This window comes from Branchiostoma belcheri, unplaced genomic scaffold (assembly GCF_001625305.1).
Source record: "Branchiostoma belcheri isolate BF01 breed outbred unplaced genomic scaffold, Haploidv18h27 scaffold16, whole genome shotgun sequence".
In the NCBI taxonomy this organism is placed as follows: domain Eukaryota; kingdom Metazoa; phylum Chordata; class Leptocardii; order Amphioxiformes; family Branchiostomatidae; genus Branchiostoma; species Branchiostoma belcheri.
Window position 1 is genome coordinate 921,240 of NW_017803046.1, and position 20,722 is coordinate 941,961.

Here is a 20,722-nt window from a genome sequence, read left to right on the forward strand (position 1 = left end):
TACACCTTAAGAAATTAACATATCGTGATACAAAATGTCCAAATCTAGAAAAAGAATTTTGTAAATCTTGAAACTTTTATAGTTGTTTTATTTTTGCAGTGTCTGTTTTCATTTCATTCACATCAAATTGTGTGCAAATATGGTGTTTTCATGTACAACAACTAACTGTACTATGTTGTTTCAACATCCTTTTCCCTCCTACTGTAACTCTAAAATAAAACCACTGTGACAGTAAATGTACAGTGATCAGCTATCTTTTTTTTCTGCTATAGAAATCGGAAATGGTTGCATTCCAATTAAGTAATACAAATAAATTGCTCAGAATCTAAAGTAATATAATCGTAAGTTTTGACGCTCTGGCAAAGTCATCATTACAGACAAAAAATTCAGCCAGGGCCAGTCTATTCCTGTAGACTGATGAAACCGTACATAAACAGAATGATACTGCAGGAACCAACCCATGGAAAAGAAGTTATGGAAAGCCAGGGAAAAATTCACCAATCAACAGGACAGAAATACCTTGGTTGTCATAATGTGAGACAGGAATTGGGGAGGCAAATTTAAAAAACAAGGTACTGAGTGAGCTTGTGAGTATCTGACTGATTTTATTGGACACTAACAAAGTTCAAGTGGCACTAGTACCCAATAGTTGTCTGTGACATTACTGGAAGGAAGGGCATACTATAGGCATAACTAGTGCCAAACTAACTATGCAAGCACAGGATGTACAAGGTGGAACTTGTACATCATGCGTGATTGGGCATAACGTCAGGAACAGTAGCCCGCATTAGCATAAGCATGCAGTGACTCCCACTGTCTCCGACTCCTATGTACCTGGTTGGTGCATTTCTAAGGATTACAGGGCTCAGAATAACGACATACAGTGAGTGAAGGCAATTCCACGTACCTAGACTCAACCCTTTATCCCTGGCTTAGTTCTCTTTTGTATGGCAACAGGACTGTCATACAAATTGCCTTGAAAGCAATTCTCACGATGACAAACTTCGTGGGAACGAACACTGACTAGAAATACCACAGCAACACATGACCATAGCTTGTCAGAGAACTGTTCTCTGGGGTATCAAAAAAGGATGATAATATCAACTTTCATCCTGCAAAGTCAGGGTGCAAGTGTAACAAAACACCATTTATGAACAACTGACAGTATGTACATGTTTAAAATTAAATGCCTCTCTGTGAGATAAGAATGGCAAATTATTCATCATATTGTGAGGTGATTTGTGTTGATCACATGTTGGGAAATGTCTTGCATCTAATTAATTATCTACATCTACATTGATATTGGGCAAAGCCATTCATGTATCTGTGCTTGGGAGTTTTCTCACACTGATTTCATGGAAATTTATTGACTCCAGAAGCCCTGGTAATTTTTGCAAACACAGAATTCTCCAGAGTTAAAAAAATGCAAACAACAAATTACCTTATGAAAGTATTGGCGGCCTACAAGGTGTGATTACATGGTTAGAAAGTATGTCCAGTCTTGTAATGATTTATTATCTTTTTCCTGGAAAAGCTCTAAACTAGTGAAAGAGACCCTTCCTGAATTATGCAGAGATTTCCTGAGATCGATTGGGAACCAAGCACAAGCTGTAGCAGATTCAGCCTGGGGTCACAGAAATCTAATTACTGAGCAAGAGCATTTGTGTTTGCACAAAAAATCTAGGTCACCATCAAACCATAATTTTCAACGCACTACAACCTCTATCTGTGATAAGCTACAGGTCAAAAACAAAGACTGCATCTTTGAAAACACAAACAGTGACAAAGGGTATGAGAAAAAATTCTGTTCGGCATATAATTTCGTATCGCCCAAACATCGGTCTTGGTAAGCGTTGGTGACAGCTGCCCCAATAATTTTTGTCCATGTACGTTGATGACGCCGGCCTCTCCAGACAGGCGAGACAAAGGCCTTTCACCCGGCATTTATACCAAAGTCTCACACCTAAACACCACCAACAACAACCTCCTTCCCTCACAAAATATGCTCAAAATCTTGCACAGAAACAATTCTCCACTCTGGATATTCTAAATCCTGGATCGGTAATGTTATTTAGTCCGCAAATGACATCAGAATTTTGCGGCATGCGGTAACCAGTCGCCATCTTGGCCAAGGTAGTATATCAGATTGTCAGGACGAAATTAAACCATCTTTTCTCGATTCTGCGGATACTACTTGCGATGTGGACTATTTCTACTCCCTCCCGGTACATTTTCCACAATAAGGTGAGGAAATACTTACCCGTATTGGGTCCCTCCGTGGGTAAACCCGAAATAGTTATTTGCAGCCATAATTTTTTCGGGCACGCTTCTTTCTCCTCGGTCGACACGGGAGTCACGTGGTGGATTAAAACCGCGAACTTTGCCGAACTTTGCCGGAGAAGGCCGACATGTCCCGAATGGAAATTCGAGTGACATCGGCAAAAGTCGGGTATCTTCGGGTCGAGCAGAAGTCACCAAGGTCGATCCGGTGCGAACTGGAGAAGCGCCGCTCCGATATGGAAAGTTTTAGCAGGCCAGACCAAAAATCGGCTAGCAGCTGGGTAATGAAAGACGACACATTGCTTTAACTGTGCAATTCATTTGGTAAGGTAGCCACGGATGTTTTTTTAGTTGTTCTTGAATGAAAGAGAACGGATGTTCCGGTGGGGAGGGGGGCGGGCCGGGGGCTATGAAAGTAAATAGACCCGAATAGAAATTATAACGGTGTCATGTCACGAGTGTGGCCCCAGTACGCGACATGCATAAACAGTATGGTATGATTAGTCTGAGTTGCCACTGTACAGGGACGTAACATCGGGGCCAGTGTTGGGGGTAACATATTATAATTTGTGCCAACATTTTATAACCCCCTTTAGGCTTTATATCTAGATCTAGTCAACGGTATGGTGCCCTAGAAGTGTTGATGAAATTTTTTGCCCGACAGAAGAATATTGTGCATTTCTAATATTACAGCAGATCACAAAAATCACTCTTAGAAAGATTTCAATATGTCCCTACAGGAGTTGTATCATAATGTATCGCCCTTTGTCTTTCAGAAATAACCTGCCATTGTTGTAGTAGAGTCATGGAGGGTTCACAAGAGGTGCTTGTGGATGAAACCAGTGAACCACAGAAGAACACCAGGTTTCAGGTTCAAACTGTGGACACTGATGACAATCAGCAGCGCCTGGCAGTTCCACGATGGACTCCGAACGTCCCGCCTTCTCCAACCGGCGCCAGGGACAGAACTGAGTCGGACACTTCTCAGAACCCCTTTGTGGATGTAGAAGAAGGCCCAAACGCCGTGAAGTTTTCCGATAACGTTAAGGAAGATGCGCCGCCTTCGGATGGCCCCAAAGAGCCGCGAGAGTTTCGCTTGAAGGCGTGCGTTTTCTTCCTGGCCGTGCTGATCATAGGAGGGGTCATCACGATCTGGTACTTCTACGAGGAGCCAGAACTGGAAGCCGACATCGGCCACACCTACAGACTGTTCGAGAAGACCAAACTGTTCTCTTTGGAGAATCGGCGGGGAAAGAAGATCCTAGACGGCCGCGTAGGCGTGCACCTTCCGGACCACGTCGTCCCGTACTGGTGCGGAGGGAAGAATACTGTCTGTCTGGAGTGGAAAACCTTCGCAAAGGTGCACATAACGTCTAGGTCCGTTAATGATGCAGTGGAATGTTACCGTATAGTCTGGGAGATTTATAAGCCAACCTTGGCCCCAGAGGATTGCTTGAACATGCTACCAGGACACTGGTATGGAGGGGGAGAGATGGACACACAGGAGTGGCCGTTAGAGAAAGGAAACAGAACCACAGTACCATTCGTGTCCTCAGATCTGAGAATGGAGCCAGAAGGGTTTGGGTCCATCCTGGAGCGCTACTTTCTGTCGTCTACGGGAGTTGCGGTTGTCGTCGACGACAAGGTCCCTCTACACGTGGGGATCAGCAACGAAAAACTGTGTTTAAAGGCGTGGTATGACAGGTCGCCATTTCCCGATCCCAAGAACGCACAACCCATGCTTAATTACAGTCTCTGTGTTGGTTCTGATGTAAAAGCTGTGCACAAGTATGTGTTAGACAATATCTTGCCAAGAGTGAACACCACAAAGTCCGTACAACCAGACACAACACTGATGCAGTCCCCTAGATGGGCCACATGGCCGTACCTAAAGTCAAGCACGAACCAAACGACTGTCACCAACTATGCAACCGGTATTACAAACAACAATCTCACTCACAGTGTGATTGAAATCGGCGATGGTTACTCCACGAAGTATGGCGATTTTGACTTTGATCCAAGCAAATTTCCCGACCCTGCTGGTATGATAGGACAACTGAAACAGGAACAGTTTAAAGTCAGTTTATGGATACATCCATTTGCAAACTATGATTCTATGACTTTTGTTGAAGGTCTCAGAGAAGGCCATTGGGTTAACAGTGCAAAGGGAAATGCCCCGGGGATTGTTAAATGGTGGAACGGTTACGGGACTGTTATTGACGTGACCAGTAGAGATGCCCGGACATGGTTTATTGGTAAAATCAGAAGCCTCTTGCAGAGTTCTGGGTGTGATGGTGTGTACTTTGATGGCGGGGAAGTCAGTTACCTTCCTGCAGGGTTTGTAACAGAGTCAGAGCTTGTGGTACCAGACGAGTATGCCACGCTGTATGTTAGCAAATAGCTGCTGAATTTGGTCCAAGCACTCAAATCGGAGTCGGCTATAAGAGCCAGGACATGCCCATGTTTGTCCGCATGACTGAAAGGCGTTCTGCGTGGGACGGCAGACGCGGCCTGAAGTCCGTCGTGCCTACCGCCCTCACCATGGGCATTCTGGGATACCCCTTCGTGAACCCCGGCCCAGTGGGGGGTTCCGATGAGGAACGGCCCGACCGAGAACTCTACATACGCTGGCTGGAGCTGGCCGTCTTTCTTCCCGTCCTAGAATTCTCCTGGCCACCGTGGCTGTTCAGTCAGGACGTGGTGCAGTTCACCCAGAAGATGTTGAAGTTACGGGAGGACGTCGTGACCGCAAACATGGTCAAACTCGCAAGCGAGAGCCTTGAAACAGGGGAGCCAATCATCCGTCCGCTGTGGTGGGTCGCACCGAAGGACAACATCGCGCAAGTTGTGGATTCTGAGTTTCTCATCGGTAACACAACGCTAGTTGCACCCATCCTGGATCCATCCTCAACTACAAGAGACATCTACCTTCCCACTGGATTCAAGTGGAAAGAAGGACTTAGAGATGGTAGTGTCTACAATGGTGGCCAAATGCTGAAGGACTATCAAGTTAATCTGTATGAAATTGCATACTTTACTAGAGTTGACACTGAAACATGAGTTTCACGGATGCAATTTGCAAAGAAAATGCAACTTTATTGCTCACATTTGCTTCTTTTATATTTTCTATTGGTTGCGTATTGCCTAAATATTACTCATGACATCAGAGATCATTATCAATCTGTAATTGTGTATATACAAAATATGCAGCAAATTAAAGATAAAATTTCTGTGATTTTTAAACCTGAGTTTGTAGAAAAGATGCCAAATATGTTGTAAGAAAAACTTATGTTGTCATACTGCTTACTAGTTATACACATGTACTAGTATTGAAGTTATTTTACATGTTAACCATCCTACATGTGTATAAAATATGTATTCCTGAAATGTCCAGCCACTTTTTATAAGTACATGTACATCTCTGTTTGACATTGATGCCATAGTAAAATTAGTATACCATCACACCATACATCCACCATACATACGCAATATAGGTGTTACATGCAAAACATAATGTTACATGTAGAATAGTAGCATATATGCATATGGCTGCTAATGGTCAGTTTCTAATTGCCGTGGTAATTTCTTCTTATCAGGTGTAATTTATCAGATATTGGTAATGCCTATATCATACAGATAATATCATTGCATTACCTCTGGCCAGTGATGAACTAGGATTTTGTGAATTTCAGAGTACGCAGAAGCGGCAGAACTCTCAATACATTTTCAGGGCTCAAAATACCACCTGTATATGCAGGATAGTGCAGGTAAAATTGGAGCTGTGCAGGTATTTCTGTTGTCTACCTGCACCTGGTCCATGTACTGGGTATATGCAGGTTAGTGCAGGTAAAATTGGAGCAGTGCAGGTATTTCTGTCAGATGTCTACCTGCACTAAACCTGCACTGGTACATGGACTAGGTTTATAAACAAATGTTTATGTGGATTATATTTGCTGCATTGACTGTTACTACCTATGAAGTATAAGAGAAATAATGACAAAGGTTTCTGAACAGTTTTAGTATGATGTGATCTATGCTTTCTAAGTCAGTTTTACAGGTAAAATTTGTCTGGCTCAGGTAGTGCAGGTATGCAAAGAAAAGTATATTGAGCCCTGATGATGAAGGTGTTTGATGTAAGGTAGCTGATGGTGTTGAGAATTACTAACATAAAGCTAAGGTATATTATAGATTTGTAACCTGTATGAAGTCTAAAGGATTCTAGCCACTGACTAGCAGCTGCCGGACTAGATGAAGATGACAACAGTGAAATCAATGTCAGTACAAAGGCATTATGTAAACAACTTAATGATATCACTTACATGAATGTATACATTGTACATGCAATCAGCACTCTTGGTCACTTTAAACTTTTAAACAATAAATGACGAGGATCTGTATTAACATGTAGTTGAAGTGAAATCTCCCAAACACATGGAGCAAGAGTTTAGAGATCTTATACTTCCATGACATAATTAGAGTTTCTTGGATATGTCACTTATAAATTATGCAAATAAGGTTTTGATAACATTTGTGCCCAGTGATGACCTCCTGTCAGTCAACAGTGAACATGACAATGTGGGAAATAACTGCAAAAACCAGACAGACCAAAAACAATACCTCTCTGGGAATTAGCAATGACTTCATCAACAATGATGGACAACCAAGAATCTCCAAGCAGATCTTTTGGTAGCTGCCAGGCAGTATCCATTTGCCTGACAGTTACCATAAAACCCTAAATTAGGCTGGCGAAAAGGAAAGAACAGAAAAGGAAGCCAGATAAAAATGCAAAACACACCAGAAATACGCCTGAACCTGAACCTCTGCTTGGAGAGTAGCCATTGACCCCTTGCCTGATTTGGAATGTCTGCCAGTTGTCAAATAAAGTTGATAAATAACTAATTCTACCAACTTGACTTCCCGTCATTCCCACAGCTCTGACCTTTAGCCATTTATTTTCTCTCACTGCAGTGAGACGTGCCTATAATAACATTAACAGACAAACTCACAGAAAAAAATATCTTGGTACAAAGAGGTGATAACTTGAGAGAAGTGTGTGTGTGGTCTGCCTAGTACATAGGTTGTCTTGCAGACATATGTACACCACAGTAGCTTAACCTGTCTTTCAGTGAAATAGTCATTGCGCGTATTAAGGATGTATTTTCATTACTGCATGTTGTATTTATGAAAAGCGTTGTAAATATATACCGGTATGTAATGTACCCAAGTGCTGCCTTACTCTCAAGTAAAGACACAATTGAGATGACTTCAGCTATTACACAAATGTACGTTTTTTTTTTACAACTTCTCAGTTTTGAGCATGAATTGATCTATTATGTATGCAGATGATTGTTGTGAAAATGTATGTTAAATTATAGGTTGTCAATATGAAAATAGGTCAATAAATATCTTCAACATTGAAATGATTTTCACTTTGTCTTATTGATATGAACATCCTCTATATACTCGAGTTTTCTTAACTTATGCCTTTCCAATATAATGAAGAGACTTGAGCCACTTCAAAATACTGCAAGGTAATTTATGCTCAATAATTAGACCTTCCTACAGGGTCCTTTAGGGGAATTATTTAACTTTGACCTACATGAATAACATACCAGCTCCACTCAATGCATAGTTGGAGCTAGCCTCCTTCGCAGTCTTGTTGGGCGTCAGCGTTATTTTTTCTCTGAGCAACGTGAGTAATATGCGGCCGCGAGGGACGATTTGCTGCTGAGGGAGTTGCCTAAGTTGGAGCTATTTTGGACCATTGCAAGATTGCCAAGATTCAAGAAATAAAATTAAGCAAATAATGTATATGTAAAACTTACCTGGATGCATCACTGGCAATAGCAAGCTGCTGTTATTTTCCCTCGTGTTGGCATAGGCTGCACTCTTTGGTTTGAAGTTGCATGGATGGACCATACAAATTTCTTTTGTTGGTTTTCAGACTTAGAAGAAAATACATTATCAGGGTTCGAAATAAGTACCTGCATTATGCATATGCTTACTTCTATGGGAAAAATCGAGAAAAACTGGTTGTTATGGCCAGCTTATAAAAGTGGCTGCTTTGCAAGCAAGTTTGACTGTATCTCTTATTAACTCTTATTTAACAAAAAAATTAAATACAGAGACCCACACACTAACAATTTCATCCACAAATCTGTTTATCATCACCTTTTGCAGTAAATTCTGACACAGCAAAGTCACCATATAATGGTCACAAGCCTCAAAATGTTCCAATAGTTGGTGTTACGAAAAAGAATTTACTATCATAATACATATGTATACTGTCTTGTAGTTTCAAAAAACCAATGTACAACTGAACCAGCTTTATGAAATAGATTATGGATATAGTTTTCATACTTATAATTACTATTATTCACATGCTAGCTTCTGTATGAACAGGTCATAAGTATGGTCAACTGCTTTCAAATTCAACAAGTATTTAACTACTTTGACAACACACAACTTCCATTCCATATCAGATAGATTTGACTATATTGCAGCAATGGATTGAGGGTTCCATACATGGGATTGTCCATTTAAAATATTATAACACTCCTTTTTTACCAATTACCATTTGTTTTTTCAAGCACAAAAATTTCACTATTTGTCCGAGATATCATATTTTGGCAAATGGCAAAAATTGAAGGCCCCTTCCCCAATTACATTTCAGTCTGAAAGCATTTTGCACAACCTGAGGTTGGATCAAAGGTGTTCTATGCAAAGCAAGATGGATCCCATTTTAAGAATGTTGAAGTCCATTCTTGTTACTTGACATATATCAGCTTCTCACCACAGTTTACGAGTGTTTAATACATACCACATACATGTATCATGTAGTCATCATGTGAAACATCAAACACAAAAAGCAGATGTAATAATGAATCTGCAATTATAATTTCTATCTAGAATCACTGTACTTTCAAATGAAGTCCCACCCTTCATTTCAAAGTCGGAAATTGGTTGCTTTGTAAAATGTAAGGACAAATAAAGTACGTCAAAAATACATCAGAAGGGATAAAATTGTAGCACAAATATAGTGCCACCTAACCCCTTCGTATCAACTTCCTGAAACAATACCTGTTGCAAAAACAATACCTGTTGCAAAAAACATACAGATTATGTGATCAGAGTTTGCCAGCAAAGTTAAACTTGACACAGATCCATCAATAAGATTGCTAGTATGCCAAATGGTAGATTCAAACATCTACAATTCACTGCCCGATTTTCACACAACATTATGCAACAAGTTCATGATTATGATTAATGCATTGCCACAAAGCTCTCCAGTTTTGCCGGTATGACTCCTTTGTATTCGATCTGGAACCTCTTGATTGCTCTGGCAGCCAGACATTGCAAGGAAGTGTAGTTGAGGGGATTGATGGAATTCTCCAACGACTTCTTTGGAAGCAAGTCGAAGGAAGTCTTGCCTTCCAGGTTGCAGGCATCGAAGTGTAAACCTGCCTTGAGGAGCTCTTTCATGATGTCCGCCTGGTTGTTCTTTGCTGCTATGTGCAGCGCAGTGTTGTTTTCTACATCCACCGCGTTCAAGCATGCCCCGCACTCAATTAATATCTTAACAGCTTCTAGAGATGGAAACTTGCATACCGGGTACCTCCCCACAGTCGTAGTGGCCTCATCCACCGCGAAATGCAGTGGAGTCATGCCTTTTGCCCCCCGCGGCTTGAGGTGTAAGAATCGGTACACCGCCTGCCGTTTTAGGAAGTCTTCCCTCACAGTACACTTGACCTTGGTGAGGAGACATATCAAGTGCATGATGATGAGGATAGCCCTGTTGAGATGCGTGATGTCCTTCTCTTGCAGGGGGGTCGCCATGTAGTGGAGCATCCCTTTCTCCACCTCCGCTACGGCTTTGGCAAAAACAGTCAAGGTGTCTAGAAAGGTCAGCTTCCTGGTGTTGTAACTGTTGGGTGGAGGCTCTTGCAACATGTAGGAGAAAAGTTCTGCGAAGGACAGCAGGCTGCTCTGAGTCATGGGGTTGAGCGGTTCGAGGTTGGACTGCTGCATGTCCAGGGCGTACGTCCACAGGACGATGCAGCGGTCGAAGTTGCCCGCGTCCGCGTACACGGCGCCGCGATAACGGATGTAGTACGACGTGTCGGGGTGAGAGGGCCCGAGAATCCTCTCCCGTATCAGCAGAGCCTGCATCCTCATCTCGTCTGGGTCCGCCATCAGTTCCTCCAGTTCCCGGAACGTCTGAACCTCCACGACATTGTCGTATGCCGTCACCATCTTGGAAGGCGGTTTGGTTACGATGTCCCACCTGTTGGCAAAGCGTTCGTCCATGGACATCCTCCAGTACTCTAACGCCCCCGGCAAGTCCCGCTTCTTATCCACAAACGTTGCGCCCAAGAGTTCGAGCGCGTCAATCCTCTCTTTCCGAGAACACTCGTGCCTGGCGATCAGGTAGTGAACGATGTTGGTGTGTCCCGTGACGCTCGCCGCCATGAGCGGCGTCATGCCGTACGAGTCCTTGGCCATCTTGGCCTTGTATTTCAGCAACAATTTCATGATCTCCAGACTTCCTGACTCAGCGCAGTCATGCAGGGCCGTGTTGCCCTTTATACTCTTCCTGTTCACGTCTGCGCCCAGTTTCAGTAGGTACTCTACGATGTCCCTGTGCCCCTTGTAGCAGGCGATCATGAGGCAGGTGTGACCGTGACGGTTGGAGATCTCAAGGTCGGCGTGGTGCTCGACCAGGTACTTCACGATTTCAAAATGGCCGTCGAAACATGCGGCTCGGAGCGGGGTGGAGTTGGTGAGCGTGGTGTTGTTGACAGAGGCGCCATGTTGTATGAGAGACTTGACGATGTTGAGATGGCCGGCAGCCGACGAGCACCACAGCGGCGGGGCGCCCTCTATCGTTTCCCCGTCAAACGTGACGGACCCTCCCTGCTCCACGTCGGCGCAGCAGTCCTCGATGAGATAGTTCACGACATCAAGGTGGCCGTACCGCGCAGCTGCGATGAGGGGAGTCGAGCCTTCTGTAGTCGCATTCAGAAGTGCCGATCTGAAAAGGCATAAAAGGAAAACTGACGTATTGTTGCATCTCAAATCCTATTTCTCTACAAACATCTTGCAAATACTGTGTAAGTGTAACAGAGCTGAGACGTGTTCGATTCGCTGGTCACTGCTTTAGGGCAAGCGGAGAAATCATCTCATCTCGTCACTTGTTCTCTGGAGGCCTAGCGGGAAAACCTATACTAGAAAACTGACCTACCCAAGAACCATCTCCGATCCAGAGACACGGGATTTGATATACAAGACCTCAAATCAACCATGGCGGACAGATCCCTGTGGAGTACGGTCGTGCAGCAACTTACCCCGCCCGACAGGGACGACGGATGATGATGATGAACAGAGCTGAAAATACCAATTTTCTTCTAACTGAAATATTAAGCCGATGACAAAAATTGGTAGCACTGACTCATGCTTCTGTTACATTACAGATATCATTTTGTAAATTACATGTACTAGTATATACTTCTACTAAAAAGTTTGTAGAGCTAACATTAGCTATATTATCTTGATTTTGTTTCCATGGTTCCATACATAGTCCTGATATGTACTAAGTGTTTCATGTACTATCTACTAGTCTATGATACGCAAATGTTCAAATCATAAGTTCCAAACTTAGTTAACCTTTTCTGTTTTCATTTCTCGTAAGGTATTTTCAATTTAACGTTACATCTGCAAATTGCATGAGCTTGGCACACAATACACATGTAATGAGTTTCAGGTATTCAACCATGTTTTTGCTGAATTCGTATAAATGACGGATATACAACTACAGGACTCCCAAATGCATCTTTGAACGTCAGCAAATCAAAATTTCCTTCCTGATAAATATTACAGGAATTTGATTAAGGTATAAGAACTAGTCTGTCGATTACGTTCTAGTAAACAAAATGAAAACCTGACTGGGCAGTTCTTTTTGGCCATGTAAAATTTAAGGTTGTGTTCGTAGGCTTGTTATTTAGAAGGTATTAGTACTTGTTTTATATAATAATTATAAAATAAGGAGGTGAAAACGAACAAGGAAGAAAGAAACAATTTGCTGAACAAGCAACGAACTGACACAGATCTCTAGACATTATGTGTTTTTGTAATACCATGTCATGCCTAAGGATATTACTCCATGTTTTAATACCTAAATTATAGTAATACTAGTATATATTAACTAGGATAAAGAAATCTGTATCTCTGCTATATTTTGTCTGAACCTTGTGTCCTTGCTCTTAATGAAAAGCTTTTGATGTTCTGAGTTTTTGCGATCTGAACGCTGAATCGAGAGGAAGTACTGGTGATAAATTATGAAATCAGAAACGTACTTTCAGTTTCACATAGCATGATATAGGGACGTATTCCAGCCAAGGAGGTAAATGTAATGCATTGAATCTTACATTTGACACCAAAGATGGAGCATTAATACACGTAACGTCAACATCATGTGCTCTCGTGTCAGATCAAGTTAAATATTCCTGCATAATGCCAGAAGGTTTATATAGATCACCTTATCTCTGGACTTTGCTGGTCGAGTAGAGTCCGCAGCGCGGCCAGTTTCCCCTCCCTGGCCAGGTCGTACACCGCCGCTCTGTTCTCCATGGGAGAAACGCCTCTCTGGGGTATCATGAAAGAGTAACGATGAACATGGCAGCTATTTATTTGCGATCCAAACTTCCTCTTTATTTGCCGAATTTCTCGCAGCAGACGTAACGATTGTGGCAAAACATGGCGGATGCTATGTGGAGTCGTTTGCGACTGTCGTAAAATCTTGATCGGACGCAGACGACCTTTGTGTCTCAAAAGCGACATCTAGTGACTTGAAGATGCCATGCACTTCCATCTGAGAATACGTCGATATTTTTACTCACCAGTTTCGACATTAGACGGAGGTGTCCAGAAAGCGACGAGGTTCCATAGGGTGACCAATGAAATACGGTTGCTCTCGATGTTTTTCTGATGAACGTTCAACCCGCTTCTTCAGTTCAGTCACCTGAAAGCCCCGCTGACTATCTGCTGCAATTTTACTCCCCCGAGTGCCAAATGGACATCAGCTCTCCCATGCTTCTCAAAAAGTTTTGAAAATTCTCCAGCCTGCCCCTCTTCTTCTTCTTCACGTCCAACTTGTCGGCCTCGTCCTCCAGACGAAGAGTCAGGTACGTCAGTAGTTTCTCTTCTTCCAACTCGCACTTTCCTCTCGCCTCCCACCTGTCTACTGCCGCGAAGTACCAGCCGATGATTTTCTTGACTTTCCGCACCCTGCGGAGCGTTGTCATGGCCAACTTGAGTTTCTCCAACTTCTCAGGTGTGTAGAAGTCGCGGGAGCTGAGGATTTGTCGGATTTTCCCTTTCAGGACGACTTCGCTGGCGGCCAGATGGACCATGTAGGCGCCGAGCACCCTGTCCTCCGCCCGGTTCCAGGACCTCTTCCCTCCGTGGACAGAGTTGGCAACTGCCAGGTCCAAGATGCCCTGGACTTTCGCCTAAAGAAGAAATAGGAACAGGATAGTAACGTTATACGTGTAGTTTTAATCATCAGTTTCGTCTTGTTCCTGGAACATCTTTTCTTAACTTTGCCCCTGATAATGGCGCAAAAATATCCCCTTTTATTTGGAGTACAGAAGTACATTAAGAGTTACCGTGGTGTCAAAATTAAATTTGAATTGCAACTCAACAACGTTAACAGATAGGAAGACAATTAAATTTTTTACCAACTTATCTAGCTTGATACGTTCATGTTAATTCAATGAGTAGTTGCGCTCTTACGTACATGTGCTTTTTTCGCTTCCTGCTGTGTTAAACTCTTGACGGGCCGGACGGAGATTTTCTGACTTTCTTTCCGTCTCAACACGCTGGTCTCGGACCTGTGGACCGGCGTATCCATGTCCTGTGACAACTCTGCTGTGTCATTTGAACTTTGGCGTTCAGCAACGTGAACAATCTTAGGGTAGGGAACCCGGGAAGCCTTCGAGGCGCTGCAGAGACGTGTCTTCATGTCGTCTACGGTGAGAACCTCTTCCCAGACCGCCGGGTGGGCGACGTGTTTCTCCCGGATAAATGGTTGGATGGAGGCGGCGTGGTGACTGCACCCGTCCCACCTCAGTCTCCTGCTAACGGCGTTCACCAGAGAGGCCGATGGCGCCTGGGTGACCGGCGCTGAGAGTGGCGCCTGCCCGCTTGTACTGCCCACAGATTCCCCTCCACCTGACGACAGGCCCAACAGTGGCTGCGATACCGCAGCAGATCGCTGGGTGAAGTTTCGGACGGTGCGTCCTATGACAGCGCCCACGAGACGTCCCGTTGAAAACATTTCGTCAATTTCAAAAGTTTGTTCGCTTTCGTATAGCAAAAACTCGTACGTATTTGCAGTAACTGCAAACGACAACGTCTGTTTACACGACGCTTTTGAGTTCTGTGTTCTAGAACAAGTGAGCATGTCTTTGTTACGTGTCTGGTCAGTGGTAGATGTTTGAAAGGTGTTCTAGAGCTAACATTCCTTCGTTCTTCAGGCCGATGCTACATCCCCAATAAAACATTTGCCGTACTCTACATTTTTGGGTGCACCATGTAAGATAAAAATAAGTTAAATGTCAGCAAAATCTAATCATGTTTAATAATATTTCCAAAGAAAAGTACAACAATGATTTTATTATTCTGACACTTACATACTAGCCTCGGTACCATCCTACTTGTATGCCGGTGTGCCGGTGCTCCCACACTCGCTTCCCTTCTAGGGAGCTCCGGCATACAAGTAGGATGGTACCCAGGCTACTTACATACTACTACATGTTAACATATTTAACGTTACATACGTAACGTCAAGCCTAGTAGAATATTTGGGTGCACAGCTCCAATTCTGGGTGCACTAAGGTGTACATGCACACAGTATTTCGAGCCCTGCTATTACTTCTTTACCACATGTTATCCTATATTATTTCTGCACAGACAATAAAGCAATACGTGCATCATAATCTTGACCAGCAGTGGATATTCTTGACTCACAGCACTTTACTAGTATCCTTACCAAGGACATTATACTACTACGCAAAGAGTTGATGTGATGCCATGAATTGATGACATGGGTGGATCAAGGTCAACGCCAGATAGTTTCCAGGAGCATAAGCCAGCTCCTTGACTCTAGGCCAGCATGCTTGTTCCTAGATTCATAAACTTTCATAGTACATGTACTAGGATAATATCCGGTGATTTCTATAACCACTCCTTGGTAGACCTTGGTAACATACCAAGTGCGTGGTCGGATTGGTCAGGGCATAGGTCGGGCCACGCCTTTCCGCCCTTGGAATGTTCCATGTTTAATTAACAGAGGAGGGATTTCGTATATTACTAGACATAGGTGTATTACTAGACATAGTTAGCTCAAATTGTAGACAAATAACATCATTAGAGCAATTACAAAAAGATACATATGACATTTCAGTAAGTTTTTGGTATCTTAAAGCGGTGTTTTAAATAAGAAAAAATCTTTTACAGCTTGTCACCCCCTCTCATATTTTCAAATGTCCCTAAGACAACCTTCGACCTTCCTGGCAGATTCCCGCGCTTTTTGATTCGAGGATGCGCATTCCAGCTGAAGAGGACCCAGGGACGGTCGGTGTTGAGCGCTTCATTCCGATTCCTGTAGACTTCAGAAGTCAGTGGGACCAAATCCTAAAACTACAGGGTTTAATAGGTAAGGAAACCTTCTTGTGTTTGTAATGTTAAGCTTGTCAAACCAAAGAACTTTCAAACGTTATATAAAGCGATGCCGGCGCCGATCTCTAGTCTTCTTGGAAAACCCGGTTCGCAGACCCATCTGTTTCTACTAGTTGTAAGACTGTATCTCTCTGATCTCTGTATCTGTATCTGTATCTGTATAGCCGGTATAACCGCCTTTCGGCGTAACACACCAGCTTAATTTCAGCAAATATTTTAGTACCCGCGTGGGAAACACGGCCTCCAAATTACTCACTGTCAGCATTTCCCCCACTGAACTAAATTTGAAAGTACTACAATGTATGGCATATAAACTAATGCGCCAAGTTAATCATCAAAACTTTTGCGAACACTCAACAGACAGAATTATTTCTCGTTTCCATGTCATGCGCTCTAGCTAGAGATTTTGCATTCTCTAACAATACTTCCTCTAGCCGTAGTTTCCCATAATTTTGTGCAAAAATGTGATTTGTGTGTGTGTGTGTGTGTGTGGAGGTTAGCTTGGCCCATTGCTTCCTTCATTGTTAGAATATCTTCACAGGTCCCTATTGTTAGATTTTGGCCCTGGCTGAGCTGAAATTTGCATGTTGTTGTTTTTGTGCTCTCTGTTGTCCAGTTTCAATTGTTATTATGCAGATAGCTTTAGGTTACACCTTTCTGCATTGTTTGTGACTCATTGTTATGGTAAATATGTTTGTGTAGCATACCCCCAAGCCCTCTAATTAGCATAACTCCTGTATTATGTCTGGTGCAATATGAATACACATAATTTGCGAGTATTATAATAATTTAGCTTCAAGGACCAGACTGAGAAAGTGCTAGTAGTAGTTATCATCATTTTCTAGTTTATTTCACCCATTTGTGGTCATCTTCTGACAAATCCAAGGTTGTCCTATAAAATGCACAATGTAACCCCAGTAACACTGAACACTAGTAACGTTACTAGTAGTAGTACGTAGGCATCCTTTAGTCTCTATCAGATTCCTTTTGCAGGCTGAATAGAACATAGAAATTGGCCTTAAAAGGCGGATATAATTGCCTGGGAAACTCCTCTGGCTAAGTATATCCCTTTTTAGGTCGATTTCTATGATTTACTAGTATTCAGCCTGCAAAAGGAGTCTGGTGGAGACTAGGCATCCTTCCATCTGTATATGATGGTAACACTCTGGTGCCAACACTTCCAGATGTGTCAGATCCCCAAACTACCTCCCATTCTTGGGGGGAGGTAGTTTTGGGATCTAATACACACAAAGTATAGGCTATTTGTTCTTTTTTGACTGAATGGGCTTTTTCTTTAGCTTATCACTGTGTCCTAGCACAGTGGACTTTGGTATTCATAAAATTACAACATTCCTATATTTGAATGACTTTTGATACCGCAGTACTGATCAGTAAAGATTTATTTTGCTGTATTTTACAGAATAAGGGCATGATGGCAGGGTCAACACGATCACAGGACTTCTGTCACGATCCGCATGCAGGCTTCCTCTTGCAGGGCTTGCAGGAACTGCGGTCTGACAACCTGCTGACAGACGTCATCCTCTGTGTCTCTGGAAGAGAGATCCCGTGCCACCGGAATGTCCTCGCTGCTTGCAGCGGGTACTTTCGTGCCATGTTCTGTAACGGACATCGTGAGAGCCAGGAGCACAAGGTCACCATTCACCAGGTCAGCACCAACACCCTGCAGCTGCTTGTGGACTATGCGTACACGTCGAAGGTCACCATCACAGACGACAATGCAGTGAAACTGCTGGAAGGCGCCAACTTCTTCCAGATCCAACCCGTCCATGATGCATGTGTGAAGTTCATCTCTGAAAATCTTAGCTCTAAGAACTGTCTGCAGATGGTACACATGGGGAACATGCTGTCCTGCCCAGACCTGGGAGAAGAGGGCATGGTCCTACGTCACAAGGAGGTTCTCAGCTGTCAGCGGGACCCCAGAGTTCCTTTATTTGACAAAGGAACAGCTCATCAAGCTGGTCTCATCTGATGACCTTGGTGCCTCTGAGGAAAGCGTGTACACTGCCGTGATGACCTGGATCAAACATGACGTCAGGAAGAGGAAGAAGGAGATGAAAGAACTGCTGGAGCTGGTCAGGTTCCCCTTCATGGACAGGCTGTACTTCATTGAGAATGTGGAGAGCAACGACGCAGTACGCAAGGCTTGCCAGAACGTCTTGACGGAAGCTCGTAGATATCAGCTGTTCCCAGGAGAGGTCCAGTCGCCGCGCACGCGTCCCCGCCGTGCCAGCGGGCTGAAGGAGACGTTAGTGGTTATTGGAGGAACAGTGAAACAGGGGACTGGAGCTGAGGATCCTACAATCATCTCAAATGCTGTCACGATGACCACAGTTGCAGCACCAACAGAGATGAGTTGGACTGTTACGACAAGAATGAAGAGAAACAGCGACAGTGGTTTTGCCGTGGCTGTTCTGGGCAGAAGTGACATCATCGTGTCTACAGGCAACAGTTTTGCCAAGGACGTGTGGCTGTACCAGCCAGAACTGGAATCCTGGTCCAGACTTGCTAAGATGAACACCAACCGGTACAATCACAAGCTGGCAGTGGTTCAAGGGAAAGTGTACGCAATTGGAGGGAGAGACGACTTTGTGGCGCTATCGGGTGTGGAGATCTACGACAGGAACCAGAACAGATGGAAGGATGGGATCCTACTCCCACAGCCAAGGTATCACCATGCAGCAGCAGTGTTGGACGGCAGCATATACGTGATGGGTGGATTCGCTGCCGATCACAAACCAACAGCTACAACGTACCGCTTCACCCCAGGTGAATCACAGTGGAAGGAAATGGGGAACATGCCTCGAGCAGGAGGCCGCGTCACCGCTGCAACTCTCGAAGGCTACCATCTATGTTGCTGCACTTGGTGAAGGCTGGATGTGCAGGTGGGACCTCAGGAGTACTGGAATTGGGTGAAATTGCCAGTACTTGTCCCATCTATGTGCGCGATGACTGCGTACCAGGGCAAGATTTACATCACTGGAGGCTACAACAGCGGGGGTGTCAAACAGATCACGTGCTACGATCCAGAGACCCAGACATACAAGTCTGCAGGACACTTGCTGAACGGTGTGTATGGCCATGCCTGCGTCACCATACTGAAGTGTTGCTGATTTTAAAGTTGGTGATGATGGCATAAAGTGGACTGTTCTGTGCTAGACTCTGCTAGTAAAGCTACCTATCATGCTATGGTGCTGCATATGCAACAGTAGGGGCCACATTGTTTCAAAGATAAGGTGTCTTGTGAACTTTTCTACATGACTTCAAGATGGTAGAAAGATATTGAGAGATAAGAATGCAGGATCCCAGGAGTATAGAAGTGACAGAACTTAAATGAAGACCTGGTGTTTCATCATATCTCAGAATGAGCCATGGTACATGTACATTGTACTGAGAAAGAAACTTCTTTGCATTTTAAAGATTCTTTAGTTTTGATAACATTGGAAACCTCATCATTTACTATGTGAGCCAAGTACCAGTAACCAAGCAGCATTTATTGTTGTGGTTCCATTGTTTCTCAACACCACCTGTAGTTTGTACATAGGTTTGGATTGCCAGGTGTTGTATCTATAGAGCCTAATTCTCTGAGGGGATTGAGATTTCTGCCCAGCCAATCCTCAAGCTGTAGGTAATGAGGGAATGTGAGATGTGATCATTATTATCCTTAGGCTTATGCTTAGAATAATATGCATTTTTTTACAAGTAGCTGTTGTATGAAAGTTCAAACAAAACCACCATGTTACATGTTAACTATTTCCAGTTAACATCTTATGGTTTTGACACAATATATGTGGTACATGTGTATTTATGTTGTAATGCTCATAATTAGTTTTTTGTCAACAAGTTACTGTTGAAGAGATTTTCCTGTCTGCTGTGTGGATTATTTGTCTATCTAGAATTCATAAGATTTATTTTGCAAATTTCTATTTTCTTGTGAAGGGGACATTTAAGAAAATTCAAGAAACATTCTTCAAATTTTTGTATGTTGATTCTCACACAAAGAATTATATTCTTTTTTTCTTACGAAAAGAAGATATTTGTAGTATCATGCTCACCACCATGAATCTTAAGAATTTTTAGAAAGTATATTTCATAATGAAGGAAACTTTTTATTGCCAAACTTTTTTTATTCGTATGCTCACATTAGTGGCCTTACATACTGTTGCAACTTTTTCTCTCCACTGCTACTTACTTGGGTGAAGTACAAGGCTCATACACATATTTCCTGACAATTCTAATGTTAGCAATATTATTCATCTGTTAATTTAAAAGTAAAACAAGAACAGAAAAAGTTCCAATATATTTATAGCTTGTAGTATTTATTCCATACACACCGTCCACAACTCTGATACAAAATATTATATAGTGACCATGGGAAACTTGTTACATTATTCTGAATAAAACATGGTCAGGGAAACAGATGTAAGACGGTAAATTGAATGAATGGAAGAATACAGAAAAAAGGAAATGTGTAAAATGAACCCATATAACCAACCGGGTTTGTTGTAAAATATGGCAGAACCTTTTTTCCTTCAGCAGTCAACGTTAATAGATATGATAGTCAGTTAAAGCATAAAATAATGCGTGAATCACAGCATTTGTAGAATAAGATTGAAGAACTGAAGACAACAGAGACCCGCAATTCAAATAGTTTCAACTTTTATTCCTTCGTAACTTGAATCCCCCC

The 20,722-nt window shown here is 43.0% G+C and overlaps 2 protein-coding genes and 2 pseudogenes across 2 annotated transcripts in view; 3 read left to right on the plus strand and 1 right to left on the minus strand.

Moving 5' to 3' along the window:
- LOC109465969 (uncharacterized family 31 glucosidase KIAA1161-like) overlaps window positions 1-4,701 on the plus strand; it is a 7,268-nt gene extending 2,567 nt beyond the window's left edge. The window contains exon 3 of the mRNA XM_019763471.1: window positions 4,647-4,701. Within this exon, the coding sequence (XP_019619030.1) occupies window positions 4,647-4,681 (35 nt within the window). The 3' untranslated portion in view covers window positions 4,682-4,701. The remainder of the gene's footprint in view (window positions 1-4,646) is intronic.
- On the plus strand, window positions 2,462-6,086 carry LOC109465964 (annotated as a pseudogene).
- Window positions 6,087-8,427: 2,341 nt separating this feature from the next.
- LOC109465965 (protein fem-1 homolog C-like) lies at window positions 8,428-13,158 on the minus strand. Its single transcript, XM_019763466.1, has 2 exons — window positions 12,815-13,158; window positions 8,428-11,311 (listed from the first exon to the last, which is right to left on the minus strand). The coding sequence occupies exons 1-2, from the start codon at window positions 13,114-13,116 to the stop codon at window positions 9,544-9,546; spliced, it is 2,070 nt and encodes a 689-aa protein (XP_019619025.1). The 5' UTR covers window positions 13,117-13,158; the 3' UTR covers window positions 8,428-9,543.
- A 2,709-nt stretch (window positions 13,159-15,867) lies between these two features.
- Window positions 15,868-19,898, plus strand: LOC109465967 (annotated as a pseudogene).
- Window positions 19,899-20,722: the final 824 nt, after the last annotated feature.

Bases quoted from the DNA above. Each gene is read 5' to 3' on its own strand.
- LOC109465965 (XM_019763466.1), bottom strand. From the start codon at position 13,116: ATGTCGCTTTTGAGACACAAAGGTCGTCTGCGTCCGATCAAGATTTTA. The intron at 11,312-12,814 runs GTGATCTATATA...ATGCCTTTTCAG, and splicing joins CAGCAAAGTCCAGAGATAAG to ATCGGCACTTCTGAATGCGA.